This window comes from Balaenoptera borealis (assembly GCF_965194805.1).
Source record: "Balaenoptera borealis genome assembly, chromosome: 19".
In the NCBI taxonomy this organism is placed as follows: domain Eukaryota; kingdom Metazoa; phylum Chordata; class Mammalia; order Artiodactyla; family Balaenopteridae; genus Balaenoptera; species Balaenoptera borealis.
The window spans coordinates 6,617,452-6,634,556 of NC_138878.1; the positions used below are offsets into that span (position 1 = coordinate 6,617,452).

Here is a 17,105-nt window from a genome sequence, read left to right on the forward strand (position 1 = left end):
TATACTGCTGTTACTATTATAATAAGCTCCGTTCCTGCCCTTAACCACAGAAGATGCACAAACAATATAGACATCACTGTTCCTTCCACATTGATTCTGATGATAATTTAAGGAAACCTGAACTAGGCTAAGACCTCTTGCCTGCCCAACCCAAAGGGCAGACTGAAGACAAAATCAGGGAACCCATGCCTTTCACTGGTCCCAACCTCCTGGAATGGATTAGCATTTCTAGGAACACCAGTCACCCTTGGCCCTCCTGGAACACTGTAGATGTACTTAAGGAAAGAAAAAACTGGAAAATCCTACCAGGGGATGTGACTCTGAATTGAACATGAATACACTGGACTTACCTGGAACTTCGCCAGGACCCAGTGATGAAGATGGAGGAAGGTACTAAATCTCCACTGACTGAGGCTCCATCTTGGTTTCCTTGTCTCTGAACCAAGGCCTTGTTGGAACCAGCAGAGAGCTGCCCTACAGTTTCTTTTCACTGGTTGAAGGAACCATCTTCTAAGGAATGGTGGAGGAAAAGGAGATACATTTTTTTTCCTGTGTGGAAGGAAGATTTATCAACCCTAAATGGTGACTTTCATGTTGGGACAACTGGATATCCATATGCAAAAAAATGAAGTAGGACCCCTACCTCACACTGTACACAAAAATTAACTCAAAATGGATCATGGACCTAAATGTAAGAGCTAGAACTATAACATTCATAGGAGTACATCTTTGGGACCATAGGTTAAGTTATGGTTTCTTAGATATGACACCAAAAGCAGAAGAGATAAAAAAAAATTAGATTAAATTGGACTTCATCAAAATTTTTAAACTTTTATATTTCAAAAGCACCATCAATAAAGTGAAAAGACTACCCACAGAATGGGAGAAAATACTGCAAAGCATATATGAGTAGATACTTCCCCAAAGAAGATATACAAATGGCCAATAAACACATGGGAAGATGTTCAGCATCATTAGTTGTTAGGAAAATGCCAATGAAAACTACAATGAGACACCACTTCATTTTATCTAGGATGACTGAAATAAAAACAGCAGACAATAAAAAATTAGGGAGGATGTGGATATACTGAAACTCTTAAACGCTGCTGGTGAAGCTGTAAAATGGTGCAGCCACTTTGAAAAACAGTTTGGCAGCTCCTCAAAATGTTAAACCTATTTATACCATGACCCAGCAATTTCACTCCTGGGAATATATTCAAGAGAAATGAAGACATACGTCCACATTAAAGACTTGAACATGCGTGTTACTCATGACAGCTCAAAAGAGGAAACAACCCAGATGTCTCTCAACTGATGAGTGGATAAACAAAATGTGGTATGTTCATACAATGGAATATTATTTAGCCACAAAAGGAATGAAGTACTGATTCATACAACAACATAGATGAACCTTGAAAATATTATGCTAAGTGAAAGAACCCAATCACAAAAAAACCCACATATTGCATGATTCAATTTATATGAAATGTCCAGACTAGGCAAATTCATACAGATAGAAAGTAGATTTATGTTTGCCTAGAACTGGGGGGAGGGGATGCAGAATGAGGGGGGACTGCTCATGGGTACAGGGTTTCTTTTTGGGATGATGAAAATGTTCTAAAAATAGACAGTGATGATAGTTACACAATAGTGAATATACTAAAAACCACCGAATTGAATACTCTAAAAGAGTGAATTTTACGGTATATGAATTAGATCTCAAAAAAGCTATGATTAAAAAAAATTACTGGGAATTCCCTGGTGGCCCAGTAGTTAGGACTCCATGCTCTCATTGCTGAGGGCCTGGGTTCGATCCCTGGTTGGGGAACTAAGATCCCACAAGCCACGCGACGTGGCCAAAAAAAAGAAAATTACTATCGGTCCTTAATTGTCCTTGAAGAAACTATTGGAGACTTCTCTTTAGTTAATGCCAATTCCACTTCTTACCTGAGTACAGATAAGCTGGGGTTCTGGCTGAAACTTGTCTTTTCTGCCATCTTCTACGCCACAATTCTACACCCACAGAAGTTCTTGGTAAACTTCTATCTTTAGTTTACCAAGCTCTCTCCTGATTCCATGCCCCTTTCTTTATCTGCATTGCCCATTTCACCTGGTTACCTGCTACCATCCTTCATATATCAGCCATCCCTAGCTCCTGAGACAATATGGGGGGTCCCCGGGGGTTCCCTTTTTACTGCCATTCCATTGAATTGTGTTGGTTTGTTCCTTGGCGCTGTGTCCTTCACTATGCTATACGCTCCCTGAGGACAGTGGAGGTACTCGTTCTGCTGACCCTTATATGCCAGCATAATCTTGGTCATCACTGAATGAATGAATGAATGAGTGAGTGAGTGAATATATGCTTGAAAAGAACAAGTATCTGAATGGAGTGGAAAGATACAGAGGATAAGAAAGAATAGAGGAAAGGAAGAAGGGAGAATTTGGATTAAAGTTATATTCCCATGTACCTACTTTTTTTCCCTATTACCTGAGAAATGTGGATTTCTCAGCCCTATAGCCACATTGACCATTTGAGCCTCTCAGATTCTAGAATGGCTTCTCAGTTTCCTATGAATCAAACCAAAACCTTTGGCCTTTCAAAGAACACCCGAACCTTGCTTTTCCACTCTTTGGCTCAGAAATCCAAAGTTGGGAATCTAGCTAAAGAAAATGACAATAACAAGCACCTGAATACAGAGAGGGATGCGGCGTGGACCCTAAAACTAGACGCACATTGTATATAATACAATCTGGCATTGTTTATAATAGTCAAAAACCTAAATGTCCACCAGCAGGCTGGTGTACATCATGCCATGTCCCAAAGATGGAATAATATGCACCCATTAGAAGAATTTCATGATCTGGGAAAATCTGCATAGAAAAATTTTTTAAATTCGGGAAAAACCACACCAGAATGATTTCAGGGGTTTTCTTTTGGTAGTGGGACTCTGGGTGCCTTTCTCGTTTCTTTTTTTTAACATAACAAGGTGTTCTACAATGAACATATATGACTTTTATAATCAGAGAAAACAAGCCCCCCTAATTGTCTCACTCTTTCCACTACCCTTTCATGGGAAATTCACTCAACACCTGCTTTGTTCAGTCAACCCACATCCGCCTTCAGATCCTCATCCCGAGCTGCACCCTCAGAATCTTGGCAGGTGCTCCCTCCGGCCACTCAGGCAGCTCCTGAAGGCGCGCCCCTCCAGGAGGCCTTTCCTGGTCGCCAGGAGGAAGGAAGGCTGGCTCATCCCCATCTGTCCCAACACAGGGCTCCCACATCTCTCCCTGCTCACCTTGTCCAAGAAAACGCCAGCCTCTCTGCTGGTGCCTGACCTCGAGAGACCGCTTCCTGCTGCAGCCTGGCAGCCAGGGCAGTGGCCCTGCGTCTGCACCTGGTCGCTGAGTCCAGACTCCTGGAAGGAAGCTGAAGAGCAGAGGCCATTGGTCTCACTGTCGTTGGATGATGAGGAAGGCGGTGATGACTTTTCTGTCTGCATGTCCTGATTTACCATGGGAACGACTTCTCCCGGCCATTTAAAAACCACCCAAACTGCTTTAAACAGCTGAAGAAGTGATCAAAGGTGTTTTCACTTAACCTGGACCAGCAACCTTCTCGATAGAGTCAGCCCAGTGCTCGGTAGCTCTGGGAGGAAACGAGTACAAACCAGTAACGTGGATGGAGCTCGAATGCACTTAGATTTTTTGTGAGTTGATTTGTCCACGTATACATCCAGCTTATTCCTGAGATGGAATCAAATTAGAGAAACCCTAGAAGGAAAAATTAGTGGGTCAAACATCTGAGGGCTTAACACATACCTGACACATCTTAGAGCGCTTGTGAAAAGCTGTGACTTTATCAAAGGAATAAACAAATCCAGGGTGATTTTTCCTGCCGAACTTCCTGGTCACGCACTACACCCACATGAAGCATAACAAGGAAGGCTCTGAGGATAAGACGGATGGTCTCGGCTTCAAGAAAGGCGCATGCGTCTTGGCTCCTGTGGCCTTTTGAGCTAATTACACTGGCCTGTGTCTGAAATATGACGGAATTCAGGATCAAGGTAAATTGGACGTCCCGGCATTGACCTTTGGTGTGTCTGAAACCAAGAGGAAAAGATGTGGTGTGCCAGGCTTCCTCATTGGTCTGGTATTTTACCTGTCTTCCTAAACAAGGAAAACAAACCACGGACATACTTTTCTTCCCCGCAGAACTGCGTCCTTTTTCATGACTAGGTCTGGGTACTGTTTGGCAATGGGAATTCAGTAGAATAGCGGTGGGGAAGCATTTTTTAAATACCACCCTCTTCTCAAACGTTTAAAGTAGAATAACGAATAGGTGAGTGACTGTTCCACTTGTCAACTCTTTTCCGTTCCTGCCACCCAAATGCAGGCCTCCATCACATGTTTCTTAGGCCACCATGGTTGACACTTCCTCCCAATCCATCTTATCAAGGCTGGAAGCACTGAGGTCTCCAGAGGAGAAGAGTAGATGGTCTTCATTCTGCCATCCACGGAGTTTGGGTTTTTGTTTAATGGGATCTATGAGCTGAGTGTGAAATGGAAATGCTGGGATGGTAGAGGAGTTTTTGAGGAACCAACAGAGGAAGAAAGAGAGGAGAGATCAGGGACAGCTGGGAGAGGAACCCTTGTGGGGAATTTGGGGTTGGTGTTCCATGTGAACTGTCTTCCTTGTCTTCCCAGGAGATCTTCAGTAAAATATCCTTTTTTTTTTTTCTTTTTTAAAATATCCGTCCCTTTTTGGTACATTATGGAGTTGGATTTCTTTGTTGGCGGAATTCATTTGTTCAACAAATAGTTAATTTGTTGGTAGAGCCTGCATCTACCAGGCAGTGTTCTAGAGGATAGAGTAGTGAATAAAACTTACCCAACACAGAACAACTTGGATGAAAACAAACAACAACTTGGATGGCACTTCCCTGGTGGTCCAGTGGTTACGAATCCGCCTTCCAATGCAGAGGATGGGGGTTCGATCCCTGGTCGGGGAACTAAGACCCCACATGCCGCGGGGCAACTAAGATCACGTGCTCTGGAGCCTATGCGCCACAATTAGAGAGAAGCCCAGGAGCCGCAACTAAGACCCGATGCAGCCAAATAAATAAATAAAAAGAAAGCAAAACAACAACAACAACTTGGATGAATCTCCAAGGAATTCTGCTGACGGGACCCCCTTTCCTGTATGGCTCTGGCACGCCTTGCCACCCTGGTTCTCAGCATCAGGCAAGACAGGACTCAAACCTGGATTCCAGCCCCTCCATACCCTTCTGCAGTGGGGGACGCCCACACCAGTCTGCTGTCCCACTGGGTGTACAATGAGGCACCTGGCGGACTATGAACCATCTAGCTCTGCCCCTCTGTTTTACTGCCTTAGAAGATCTTCAGAGGAAAGAAGCCATGTAAAATTAAAATAAGGTCTGAAAAGCCTTTAAAGTTTTATTATTTTGTATTATGCCACGCCTTGCATGGAATGACCACAAAGTACACGCCTTCTGGGTCACGTAGTCTACTAACAGCGCAGGGTTGAGAAAGCTAGAACTCACGATCTAGTCCACGGGAAAGAAGGGAGGGAGGGAAGGGAAAGAAAGGTGGGGAGGGAGGAGCAACGATAAATATTTCTGTGTCTCTTCTCCAATGGGTCAGTGGCTGCCCATTCCAGGAGCAATGATTATGTGCCTTAATACAATTGCTGATTCATGGTCACGGTCTTTATACTAAAGGAAAGGGGCTTTTAGAAGTGCTAGAGCTAATCAATAAATACTTGATCAACTTTCAAACAAGGTTCTTACGGCCAAAATAAAATGAAAGAAAAGAAACTGATAAAAGCTCTATTTCTGTAACTTTGTCTCAAAGCAACCATGGAAAGAATAAGTGCAAAATAAAATGAAGGGCCCCCCTGCCCCCCACCCAGGGAGGGACCGCCCTTGAGTCTGGTAGAGCCGTTCTCCAGGGCCCAGGCCCCCACCCAGTCAGGTCCTCGGGGCCACACGGCGCTCAGCAGCCCCGTCCCGCTCCTCCCGGGAAGGGGCCTGCCTCCCTGCACCCCAGTCGGCACCCGGGATGAACAGCCCGTGGAGATCCAGGTGCATCTCTACATCAACGGAGGCACGAGCCAATTCTGTAAAAGTTTTGGCATCCAGAACCAGCAGAAAAGGCAGCTTCTGGGGATCGGTAGAGACAATGGCTGATAAGATAATCCCTTTGGGGAAACAAAAAGAGACACTTTGTAAAAGTGCAGCCTTGAACCTGGTCCAGCTGGGGGGATAAGTTTCTCAGCTCTATCTCCCTGTCCTTTGAATGTAAGTATCTAATCAAAACAGAAGGGAAGCGAATTTGATATTCTGTGGGAGCAGAAGGGAAAGGCCAGGGCAATCGGAAGGCTTGGCTGAACCAGTCCCCTCACCTTTCTGAGCCTCAGTCTCTTCATCTATAGAGTGGGGATAATCCTCCCCACCCTCAGAGGGCTGCTGAGAGGATCTTGCACGGTCAGTTATGAAAGCACTTTGTACATCATTACATGCACTGAAGAATGGCTATTTTCCTACTATTTAGAAACTCCAGTTATAGAGAATCAGCTTTGACGCTGCACTTAGGCTAATATCTGTCACTCGGCTAAACCCGGACCAGTTGCACTCAAATGGCATTTGAATGAGTCCAACTCATCTCATGCATGTGCAGCTTTCCCCTCTGTAAAATGGGAATATTCTAAATACCCACTCTCAAGGGACAGAGGGCTAAATGAAATAGTGCATGTAAACTTCCAGCAAATATGTGTGATTCTTCCCAAGGCCTCCCGGGTTCCAGAGTGGCTGAGGGCAGCTGAGGTCAGATCGGCTTGAATTCAACCCTCCTCTGTATGCACTGGGCGTGTGACCGACCGTGGGTAAGGTACCTCACTCTCTGAGCCTCTCCTTTGGTGGAATGAAGACCAGGTTGCTCCCTGCCCACGAGAGATTGTGCAGGACGCACTTGCCCAGCCCAGGGGGAGGCCAGCCTCAGCAGGAGGTGGCACCGACCATCCCCCACCTTGGAGGTGACAGTGACACGGGTCCCTTACCTGACGTGCCGTGCAGTGCAGGTCGCGAGGAAGACAGCACCCAGGTAGAAAACCACTCCCTTCTCACCTGAGGGAAGCAGCTGGCAGGCTTAGCGGGGCAGCCTGCCCTTGCCCAGAGGTGTGGGCAGCCCCACCCAGGCTTCTAGTACCCTCCTTAGCATCCCTACCGGGTGGGCAGGGCACTTCTGGGGCAAAGGCAGAATCAAAGAGGGAAAGGACCATTTGGTCAGGTGGGAACCTGGACAGGAGAGGAGGGCCACAAGCATTTCTAGGTGCTCCACGGAAAACTTACATGCCTAGAGGAGTTACAAATTCAGACGCAGCCATTGCAATGGATTTTAAAACCAAGATTCTATACTCTGGGCAAGGGTAGTGCTGCTCCGTGGAAAGGAAGTGGGCTTTTGTGTCGCAACAATTTAATCACCCCGGAAGGGAGGTCTGACCTTCTGCTCCTGGGAGATGACCTCTAAGCCCTTGGACTGATGGTCTGACGAGAGTGCCTTTGTTTACCTGGGGCCACTGCATATAACCCATCCTAGCAAAGTGATTTAAGGGGAGGCCTGGGCCACAGGTGTCAGCTCAACCTCCAGAGGGGCCGAAGACTGGAGGTCACCATGTCTGCATGACCACGCCCCACACGGGCTCCGACACAGGGCTTGGAGAGCTTCCCTGGTTGGCCACACTCCGTGGTCGTCGCTGGGGAAGTTGGCGTGGTCCTACCCCCCGCAGGAGAGGGCCAGCGGAAACCCCATGCACAGGACTCTCCTGGATCCTGCCCCACTCGCCTTTTCTCTTTCAATCTGCACCCTTTCGCCGGGATAAACCGTAACCATGAGTACAACAGCTTTCGGTGTGTTCTGTGAGTTCTCCTCTTGAAACTGAGGGTGGTCTTGGGAACCCCCGAACTTGCAGCTGGTGTCAGAAGTGGGGGTGGGCTGGGGGACTCCCTCATCCCACAGCTTTGGACTCAGACACACCTGGGCTGCAAAGCATGACTCCCCCAGCTGTGTGATGGGGGGCGCTCACTGCCCCCGAACGACGTCTCTGTTTGAGGGGTGATCACACGCACAGTGCAGCAAGCGGGCTGCCCTTCCCAGGGACTTACCGTGATCCTCGTCCTCAGCACCCGGTGTGGGCACGAACACCGGCTCCGCCGGCCAGCAGTGCGCCTCTCCCCACTTCAAGGACGACTTCGTGAGAATGTCGTATTTTATTATCTGCGTGTCCGAAGGGGAGAAACATGGGAATGAGCGGTTGGAGAGCATGCTTATTCCCTGCAAATAGGAAGGCATCAAGGCCCCAGAGAGAGGGGAGTGCACTCTGACACTGGCGAACGTAGACCCCAAGTGGCATCTGCCTCTGGTCAGTATAACAACAGAAACGAAAGCAGCTCGCTTCCTCCTCCGACTTTAAGCAAAGGTCCTCCCGCCACTGCAGAGCTGACAGTACACACTGAATTCTTTCAGAAATAAAACCCCTGGATTTATCTGGTACTTGGCACTATATTGCAATTTTTATACACATTAGATAAACTAAAGTATTCAATGCAAACCTTTAAAGTATAATATGATTCCTTTGTTGTTTTAAAAGTGTGAGTCCCTGGCTTTCTCTCAATCTCTAATAGGTCTCTTTCCCCCGAGGGTGTGGGATGAGTGGGGAGTGACTCGGGGTGTGCGTATGTGTGTGTGGGAACCTTAATTTTTTGCTTTGTACATTTCTGCACAGCTTGCATTTAAAAAAAAAAAGATTTTCCATTTTATTACTAAAAAATGAAGCTACTAAGGAAAACTGATGTCCGTACAGCACTCAGCATGGTCCCTGGGAAACAGCAAGTGTTCAAACAAATAGCAGTTTAAAAACCAAAATATGAATCGCTATGCTGTACACCTGAAACTAACACAATATTGTAAGTCATCTATACTTCAATTTAAAAATAAGTTAATAAAAAAAAAGAAAGTAAATCCTCCTAGTTTCAGCTCTATCCTCTCTGCTTGAGACAGTGAGTTCCTTGAGGGCAGGAACTGGGATCTCCCTGTTCACTTCCTTTTCCTCGGTGCCTACCACATTGTAGCACATAGCTGGCGCTCAATAAACATGCATCCAAAAAAGAAATCAACGGATAAACTCCAGCCACCACATCTTTCCTGAGCAACAGCCCATTGGGTGCAATTCCCTCTCCTGGATGGTCCATCGTTGCTTCCAGTGTATTTTGTCCCAAGCTGATGTCACTTTCTGACTTACTCCCACCCCAAGGGAACCTCGGTTCTGACCTCCCTGAGAACCTGGGAACTCAGCTTTGCAGACAGACACGATGGTTATAGGCTGCCATCTCCCAAGGACTAGTACCTTGGTTGGGATGGGGCTCCACTGGACTTCAGCAGCAAAGACATAGCGGTATCGCTTCCCGTTGTGAGCGTAATTGATCCGAGGCAGCTCTAAGCCTAGAGAGAAATGACACAGCTGACAAAGCCCCCTTCACCGAGAGCTGGGACCACCTGTCTTTTGTGGCATCCAGGCCAGGCATCCTTTTCACAAAAATGGTTCCCAAGCCAGGATCCCTGAACTTGATTCAGGCCCTGGATTGGATCAAGGGTGATCATTGGGCAGGAGGAGGGAACTTCTGATAACTACCCCAGCTCCATTAGAAGCTCCATTAAGAGCAAGGTAAGATAGACCTGGGTTTTTAAGTGTATAAACATCTTTAATTATCCAAGATAGAAATCAAAGAAAATTGCATGATTAAAATCAGAGGCTACTGCAATTTTTTAAAGCTCCTTTAAAAAAAAGTGTGTGCATGCACATGTGTGGGTGTGAATAGAACCTTCTGAAGCCGTGGAAGGAGCATCAGTGGGGAATATTTAAATAAATCTGGTGAAATCATATAATAACATTATACAAAAGTAACATTTACAAAGAATTTTAATAACATGGGGAAATGTCTACATCATAAGATTAAATGTAAAAGGCTGCTCATGGAATTATCTCCACTGTGTTATAAATGAAGAGAAAAAGTTTGGAAGCATTGCTGGGGTGATAACTTCCTCATGGTGGTTTATAGTTTGTACTGTCCATTCTAAGTTTCTCATTGTGTGAAATTTTCATTATACCTATTATTTCTGTAATCCAAAAAGCCTTGAAAATGTGTCCATGTCCATGCATATACATTTATATATGCCTGTTGTGTCAAATTAAATTTCTAAGTCTGAATATTGAAATGAAAGTCTCTCTTATGAAATATTGCAGATAGTTGGAGCCAACTGCTGGTGAAAATACAATGTCCAAGAAAAGAAGAAGCAGAGATGGAAACATGTGCCACATAAAAGCCTCCTGAAGAGGACCCAGGGCATAAATGGTTATCGGGCTCAGTGGGGAGGGAAGTGGGGTGGAGAACTAAGAAGGGAAGATGTCCAATCTCACAGGTCAGTAATCACGAAACTCCCAAGAGACAGGTCAAGATGAACATGAGGATGAGGGACCACCCACACACTCAACTCAGAAAAAAGATGCCCACTGTTGGTCCCAGAGTAGGTCTGAGACTCCCTGTGATGCTCCTGGGTCCCTCGAACCTGGTCTGGTACCCCCCTTTCCTCCACTCTGTAAATGACCAGCTATACGCCCATGGTTAAGTAAAATGTGATTCATCCCTGTGAATTCTATTCTATTCTATTGTCCGGCTATTAAAGCCATGCTCTTGAAGAATCTTTGGGATGTGGGAAAATTCCCAGGCTACGTTCATTAAGTGTAAGAAGCCATTTCAGAACATTCTAGATGGTATGGTATGCATTTTGTATAACCGTAAATGCAGAGGTTAAGGGTTTTTCGAGTCAGTGAAGCCTGGGTTCAGATGCTGGCTCTGCTGCCCAACTTCAGGCAAGTTAACGAATTATTCTCAGCTCTGCTGTCCTCGGTTCTAAAGCATGAACAGTACGTGGCAGCCCTGCCTCTTAGGGGTGTTCTAATCACGGCTGCTTTTAGCTGGACCCTCACTGTGGGCCAGGCCCTCAGCTAAGCCCCTTACATGCATGGGCTCAGCTAACGTGATAAGAACAGGATGAGACTGGAGAGGAAAGGACGGGAAGTTGGGGAGCCCCTAGAAGAGGGCCTGGCATGCGCCAAGCAATGCCTACGTGATGGAAAGACTGAATGGATGTTTCCAAACGGGCGTCACAGGTGGAGGGATTATGAAGGATTTGTCTACGGTCATGCTTTTCAGCGCTGCCCAAGGTTGCTACAATAAACAAGAATTCCCTTCCCAGAAATAAAACGACCGTAGTGTTTTACTCCTCCATCTGCCCATGTGAGTGACAGGTGAGCAGAGATGGAAGTTGATGCCTTAAGAATGGGGACGAACATGTCTATATTCACTTCCAAAGACTCTGAGAGGCTGGGGCACCACACAGAACCCATTATGGGATCCGTGGGATGCCATGTGTAGACGTGGTTCTTAGTGGGCAAATCTGAGGTCGTCTTAGCAGAGTCCCCAGGACTGTCCTTCCAGACGCCTGGCCCTGGCGTGGGGCAGCGATATGGGGAGCTGGGCTCCCAGCCTAGAGCCCCGCCCGCCGCTCCCCAGCCCTGTCCTGGGCAGGCCTGTTCGTTCCACGCTTAAGTACTGAGCACACCCTGCTCTAAGCCAGACTTCTGTCACGTGCCAGTGACAACACTGAGCACACAAACACGGCCCCCACCCCACGGGCTTCTGCGCTAGGGCAGTGGTCCTCAATCAGGTTGGAGGCCAGGGACGCTGCTCAACATCCTCCGATGCTCACGGCAGCCCTCACCGCAAGAATGACCCGGCCCCCGTATCAGCAGGGCCCACATTGGGACGCCCTGCTCTGGTGGGTGCTTCTCTCCGAGGGGGTTTATGTTCTGGGTGTAGCTCAGCCTTTCTGAGGCCCAGTTTTCTCCTCTGGCAAACGGGGCTGATAGCACCGATTCTGCAGGGTGTTCTGAGTGTGCACAGGTAGAAATCTGCACATGCCATGCCTTTCGGGAAGTCAGCGTTCAATACACAGCAGCATTTGATACAGAGAACAAACTAGTGGCTACCAGTTGAGGGGGGTGATATAGGGGTGGGGGAGAGGGGGGTACAAACTATTGGGTGTAAGACAGGCTCAAGGATGTATTGTACAACACAGGGAATACAACCAATACTTTGTAATAACTGTAAATGGAAAGTAACCTTTAAAAACTGCATAAAAAATTTAAATTCAAAAAAATAAAATAAACTTTTAAAAAGAAAGCAAAAAAACCCTAAAAAAACCACGGAAGCATTTGAAAGGCTAGCCGTGAAAGTCCCTGGGTCCAACGACCACCCGAGTACCTCCCTGGGAGGGGTATGAAGATACTTGAAAGAGAAGTGTCCCCAAATGCCTTCCCTTGGGCGTCCCAACAGCCTTCCTCTCAGTCCCTCGGCCACGCACATCTCCTCTGCATCAGAAAGAGGTATCATATAAAGAGGACATTCAGCCCCTCCCTAAACACAGGAGAGAGGATGCATTTTACCTTCATAAAGCAACTCCGGCTGGCAGTAGACTTGGTCCTCTTTTTCCTTCAGGGCTCTTGCTGTTGTAGATGACAGTTTGATTAAATTGGAGCCCGCCTCTGCATTCTGAAAGAATCGGTTTTCCAGAAAAATAAAAACTTGGTATCCAGAACAAATATTTGTTTTACTGTGCACATGTTAAAAAATGCTTTAGTGTCTGTCACCTTGTTCTGGCCTCACATTAACCACCGGAAGCAGCTATTATATGATTGGTCTTTTCAGTTAAAAATGAGAACTGGGGGCTGGAAGTGACTCCCCGAAGAGGGCAAAGCTGGTGGGTGGTAGAAGGGGGGCCCTAAAAACCCTGGATCTTTTCTTCTACTCTGGGCTGCCTGATCCCTCACAGGTGAATTAATGTACTTACAAGTTCTCACTTTTTAAATACTGGATGATTCACCTGTAAAAGGCTGCATCAGTCATTAAATAGGTGTTTATAAAGAGTTCATAATAACATGTGAAATGCTCATGATAGAATACTGAGTGAAAAAAGCAGCAGAGTAAACTGCATACACAGTCTGAGCTCAACCATGTTAAACAAAGAAAAAGAAAAAGAAATTACATTGAAAAGAGCCTGGGAGAAATACCAAATAGTAACAATATAGCATGCGGTGGGATTATGGAGACTTTCATTTCTTTTTCTAGGCTTTTCTAGATTTTCAGTATTTTCTCCTATGAAAATGTACCCCTGTTGAAAAGAAAACAAACATGCAATAAAAATTACTTGGGAGAAAAATATCTATCAAGGACATCTCTTGGTCTCAAGTGACAATCAGACTTTGTTCAGTACTTTACCATCATCGTTGTAACCCAGGAGAGAGACTGAACACAATTAATTAAATATCTATTGAGCATCTACTACTCCCTGTGTCCCCACATACTCTCTACGGGACCTTGAACAGCTTACTTGGTATCTCTGAAGTTCAGTTTCCCCATCTGTATAATGAGGTATAGCACAAGCATCGTATAAATAGTATGTGCGTCTCCGAGTTATTATGCAGATTAAATAAAACAATCCATGCAGTTGGTTTATAAGAGGGCCTGGTTAGCGGTAAATGCTAGATAAATGTTAACTGCTATTGATAACATAATTGTATTATTATTATTATTATTTTTACTACTACTACTACTGCCACTACCCCTGGGGGTGAGTTCAGGTTAGGCACTGGAGGAGAAGGAGGAACAAGGCCACAAATCTCTGCATTCATGGAGTTACAGGAGGAGAATTATGGTCATGTCTGACTTCTCATTTAAACTTTTCTCTACTTTCCAAACTTTCCAAAATAAGCTTTTATAATGAAAACAAACCTATTTGAACAATAGCAGCTTTTGGCTGAGAAGGTGGGAAATTTACTGCATCCTAGAAGCTGAACCGTAGGGCCCCTCTGAGATTTGTTTAGGGTGATCCCAATTAACAGAAGAGGAAACGGAGGCCCAGGGAAGGAAAGTGGCTTGCCCAGGGTCACACAGAGGGGAGCAGAGGCTGGGCCCAGAGCTTCGCACTGAGATTCTTCTGCTCAGAAGCAAAAGCACTGCAGGCAGCAGGCAAAGCAAAGCCCCTGAGGCTGGCCGGTTCCCATCCCATAGTTCTCGGCTCAAACATCCCTTTCCCTGACAAGTTAGTCTGCAGTGTCTCCAAGGCATGTGTCCCAAGCTGTAGTTATCTCCTTTATGGACCTGCTTCCTTCTTTCATGCTGTCTTCCCTGTGAAGACAGTGATCAGATTTTATTCAGTGCATGGCACATAGTCAGCTCCCAGGAAGTAACTGCTGAAGCAATGAGCAAATGCATGACCCAATGAGCTTTTCCTTCAACTCTTAAGGGGAGAACATGTGCTTTGCAGGTGCTTGTAAAAATCAAATGAAGGGCGTGAAAAGGTCGTGTAGCGCCTAGCACATCGGGTGACTTGGAAGCAGAAGCTCTGTTTGCCTTCATCTGTATGTGCAGCCCCACATGTGAGAGGCCCTGCCCTGTGCCTTGCTAGTCAAGAGGCAACCACAGGCCTCTTGTGCATGTCCCGGGCTTGATTCTCAGGGAGTCAGTCCGCAGAGACGTTTTCTAGCTGCAGCATGAAACTGGTCAGACTGGTTGAGGCATAAACTGCGAATTTTTCCACACACAGCAGTAATGAACATGACTTGGCAGCTTTCTGTGCCCAATGTGCTCAACTGTGGGAAGAAATCACTTTCCAGCCAGAATTCAACGAAATCCTGCAGTCTGGCTTTGAAATTCCTCAACTCGAGGGAACTCCCATGAGAAGCAGTAATCTCAATAATCCCGCAAAACACTGGCTTTGGAGTTTGGCAGCCTTGGGTGTGAAGTATGACTGTAGAGCTTTCTACGTGAACTTGAGCAGGCCTCCCACAGCCTACGTGAACTTGAGCCTGCTTCCTCGTTTGTATAAAGGGGGGCAATCGTAACTTTTGGACGGGTGGCGAGTACAAGCGGAGGTCCCTTTGACCTGCGTCTGGGGATTGTGGCTAGGATTAAATTAAATAATGGTTATGAAAACACCTGATCCAGGGCCAGACCATCGTAGGCAGTAATTTGGAGCCAGACAGACATGCATTCAAATCCCAACTCAAATCCTCTGGATGATTCTGCCATGTTAAGCAAGTTATTGTCTCTCTCACCTACAGTCGTGGGGATGACAAATAACCCCAAGGACTGTCATACAGATTCGGTGAGAAGCATGCAGAGCATTTCACAGGGCCAAACATTTTCAGGACCCAGGATGAGAGCAGAGGCCCACCAAACCTATGTCCACATATATCAAATTGTTAAGTAAAATACCGTTCTCTCCCGCCTTCCTTTATGCACAGAGCTTCATAATGTTGTGGAACTGTGCTGTCTGATACGGCAAACACCACCAGCCATGCGTAGCTATTTAAATTTAAATTAAATGAAATTTAAAATTCCCTTCCTCGGCTGCACTGGCCACATTTCAGTAGCCTAGGTATCTGGCTGCTACTGCTTGGACAGAGAATATTCCTTCATTGCAGCAGGTTCTAGTGCCCAGTGCTGGTCTGGAAGGATGCACGTGAATTCAGAATTCCAGGACTCCTTGGCATTGTGAGCTAGAAGCAGCTGGCAGAGTGAAGGCTGGCCACTGGGCCCAGGCTTCCCTCCTCCTTTTCTTCCCACTGCACGGAAGCCCCAGCCAGCCCTGGCCTCCCTGGTGGGTCTGAGGGCTGCATCCAGCAGCACAGCCTGCCCTTAGGAGGACAGAGGCAGCTGCTGCAGGTTGGCTTGGGTCATTTGTGCAGGGAATTCAGGGATCCCAGGTCACAGTTGGGGTCGGAAGGGTGCCTCTCTGGGTGGACACCCTGTGGCCCTGTGAATTCCTCACCCAGTGAAGAAGGGACACTGATGGAGAAAGGCCAGAGCAGGGGGCCCCTCTGGCCTGGGTCTAAGAGCAGAAAAGGCATCTGACACAGGGCCGGGCACAGAGTGAGCTCTCGAGAAATGGTGGCTTCTCTTATTATTGGGTCTTCATTTTTGCATTTGAAAACAAGACAAAAACCAAATCTACTGAGCCAGGAGTTGGAACCACCCCTTCTAGCTCCAAAATGCCAGCCCCGCCCCCTCCTGGAGCCCTGCAGGACGAGGGCAGGGTGGCTGGCAGGGACTGTCTGCACCGCCCATGCCCCTTGGGGCCCAGCCCCACCTTAAACAACTCCCGCACCACCCTACACAAACAGGCAGAGGGTGCCAGTGGCCCCCTCCTTCCTTTGACCCCAGCTGGCCCAAACGCCAGAGAAGCTGGGGCAGCTGGGAGGCCCCAGACTTTTGAACACACTTCAGTATAGCCCATTCTATGTGGAAGGCACTTTCCACTTGGGAAATGTTCCAAGCGCTAAAGGAAGACCTTGTGCCCTTTAGAGACCTTGCTTCACCTTTTTCATTCATTCATCGTTCATTCATTTATTCAAAATATCTAAGGGCTTAATGAGAACCCTCTGAGTACCAGACCCTGTGATGGGCTCAGGGGATAAACTGCTGACAAGACCAAGAGTCCCAGCCCTCTGGGAGCTTTAACAGGAAGCTCATTATACCTGCCATCAATGTGAGCAAAGAGCTGCAGGTGCCATTAGAATGTACAAACCCACTGAGGGAGTCAGTATGCCAGACCTGAAGGATGAGCAGGGATTAGAATCCCCTGGAGGTTGTGCCTTCACTGGGCTGGTCTCAGAGTCCCCAGGTAAGTCCAACCCGCAGCCGGGAGAGGAGCAGAGCTCTCACGGGAAGAAGACAGGGTTGCAGGCAGAGGGACAGCAACGTGCAAAGGCCCCAGACTGAAGAGCATTTGAGAAAGGGCGGCATCCCCTAAGGCCCTTCCCTAATATGCTTTTGGACGGGATGGAATCAGAGCCGCCGGATCTGGACACATAGGCCATGTCTGTAGCTCGACTTTCCCCTTTCAACACGCAGGTGGGGCGACTTGAAAGTGAAGCAAGGAGACATTTTTAAGGGACAATAAACAGCAAT

The 17,105-nt window shown here is 47.0% G+C and overlaps 1 protein-coding gene across 2 annotated transcripts in view; it reads right to left on the reverse strand.

Moving 5' to 3' along the window:
- Positions 1-817: 817 nt before the first annotated feature.
- BCO1 (beta-carotene oxygenase 1) overlaps positions 818-17,105 on the reverse strand; it is an 88,454-nt gene continuing 72,166 nt past the window's right edge. For both annotated transcript variants that reach the window (XM_082366350.1, XM_082366349.1), the window contains 4 exons: positions 12,581-12,686; positions 9,422-9,516; positions 8,181-8,292; positions 818-6,217 (listed from right to left, as the gene is read on the reverse strand). In XM_082366350.1, coding sequence (XP_082222476.1) covers positions 5,988-6,217; positions 8,181-8,292; positions 9,422-9,516; positions 12,581-12,686 — 543 coding nt within the window. In that variant the 3' untranslated portion in view covers positions 818-5,987. The remainder of the gene's footprint in view (positions 6,218-8,180; positions 8,293-9,421; positions 9,517-12,580; positions 12,687-17,105) is intronic.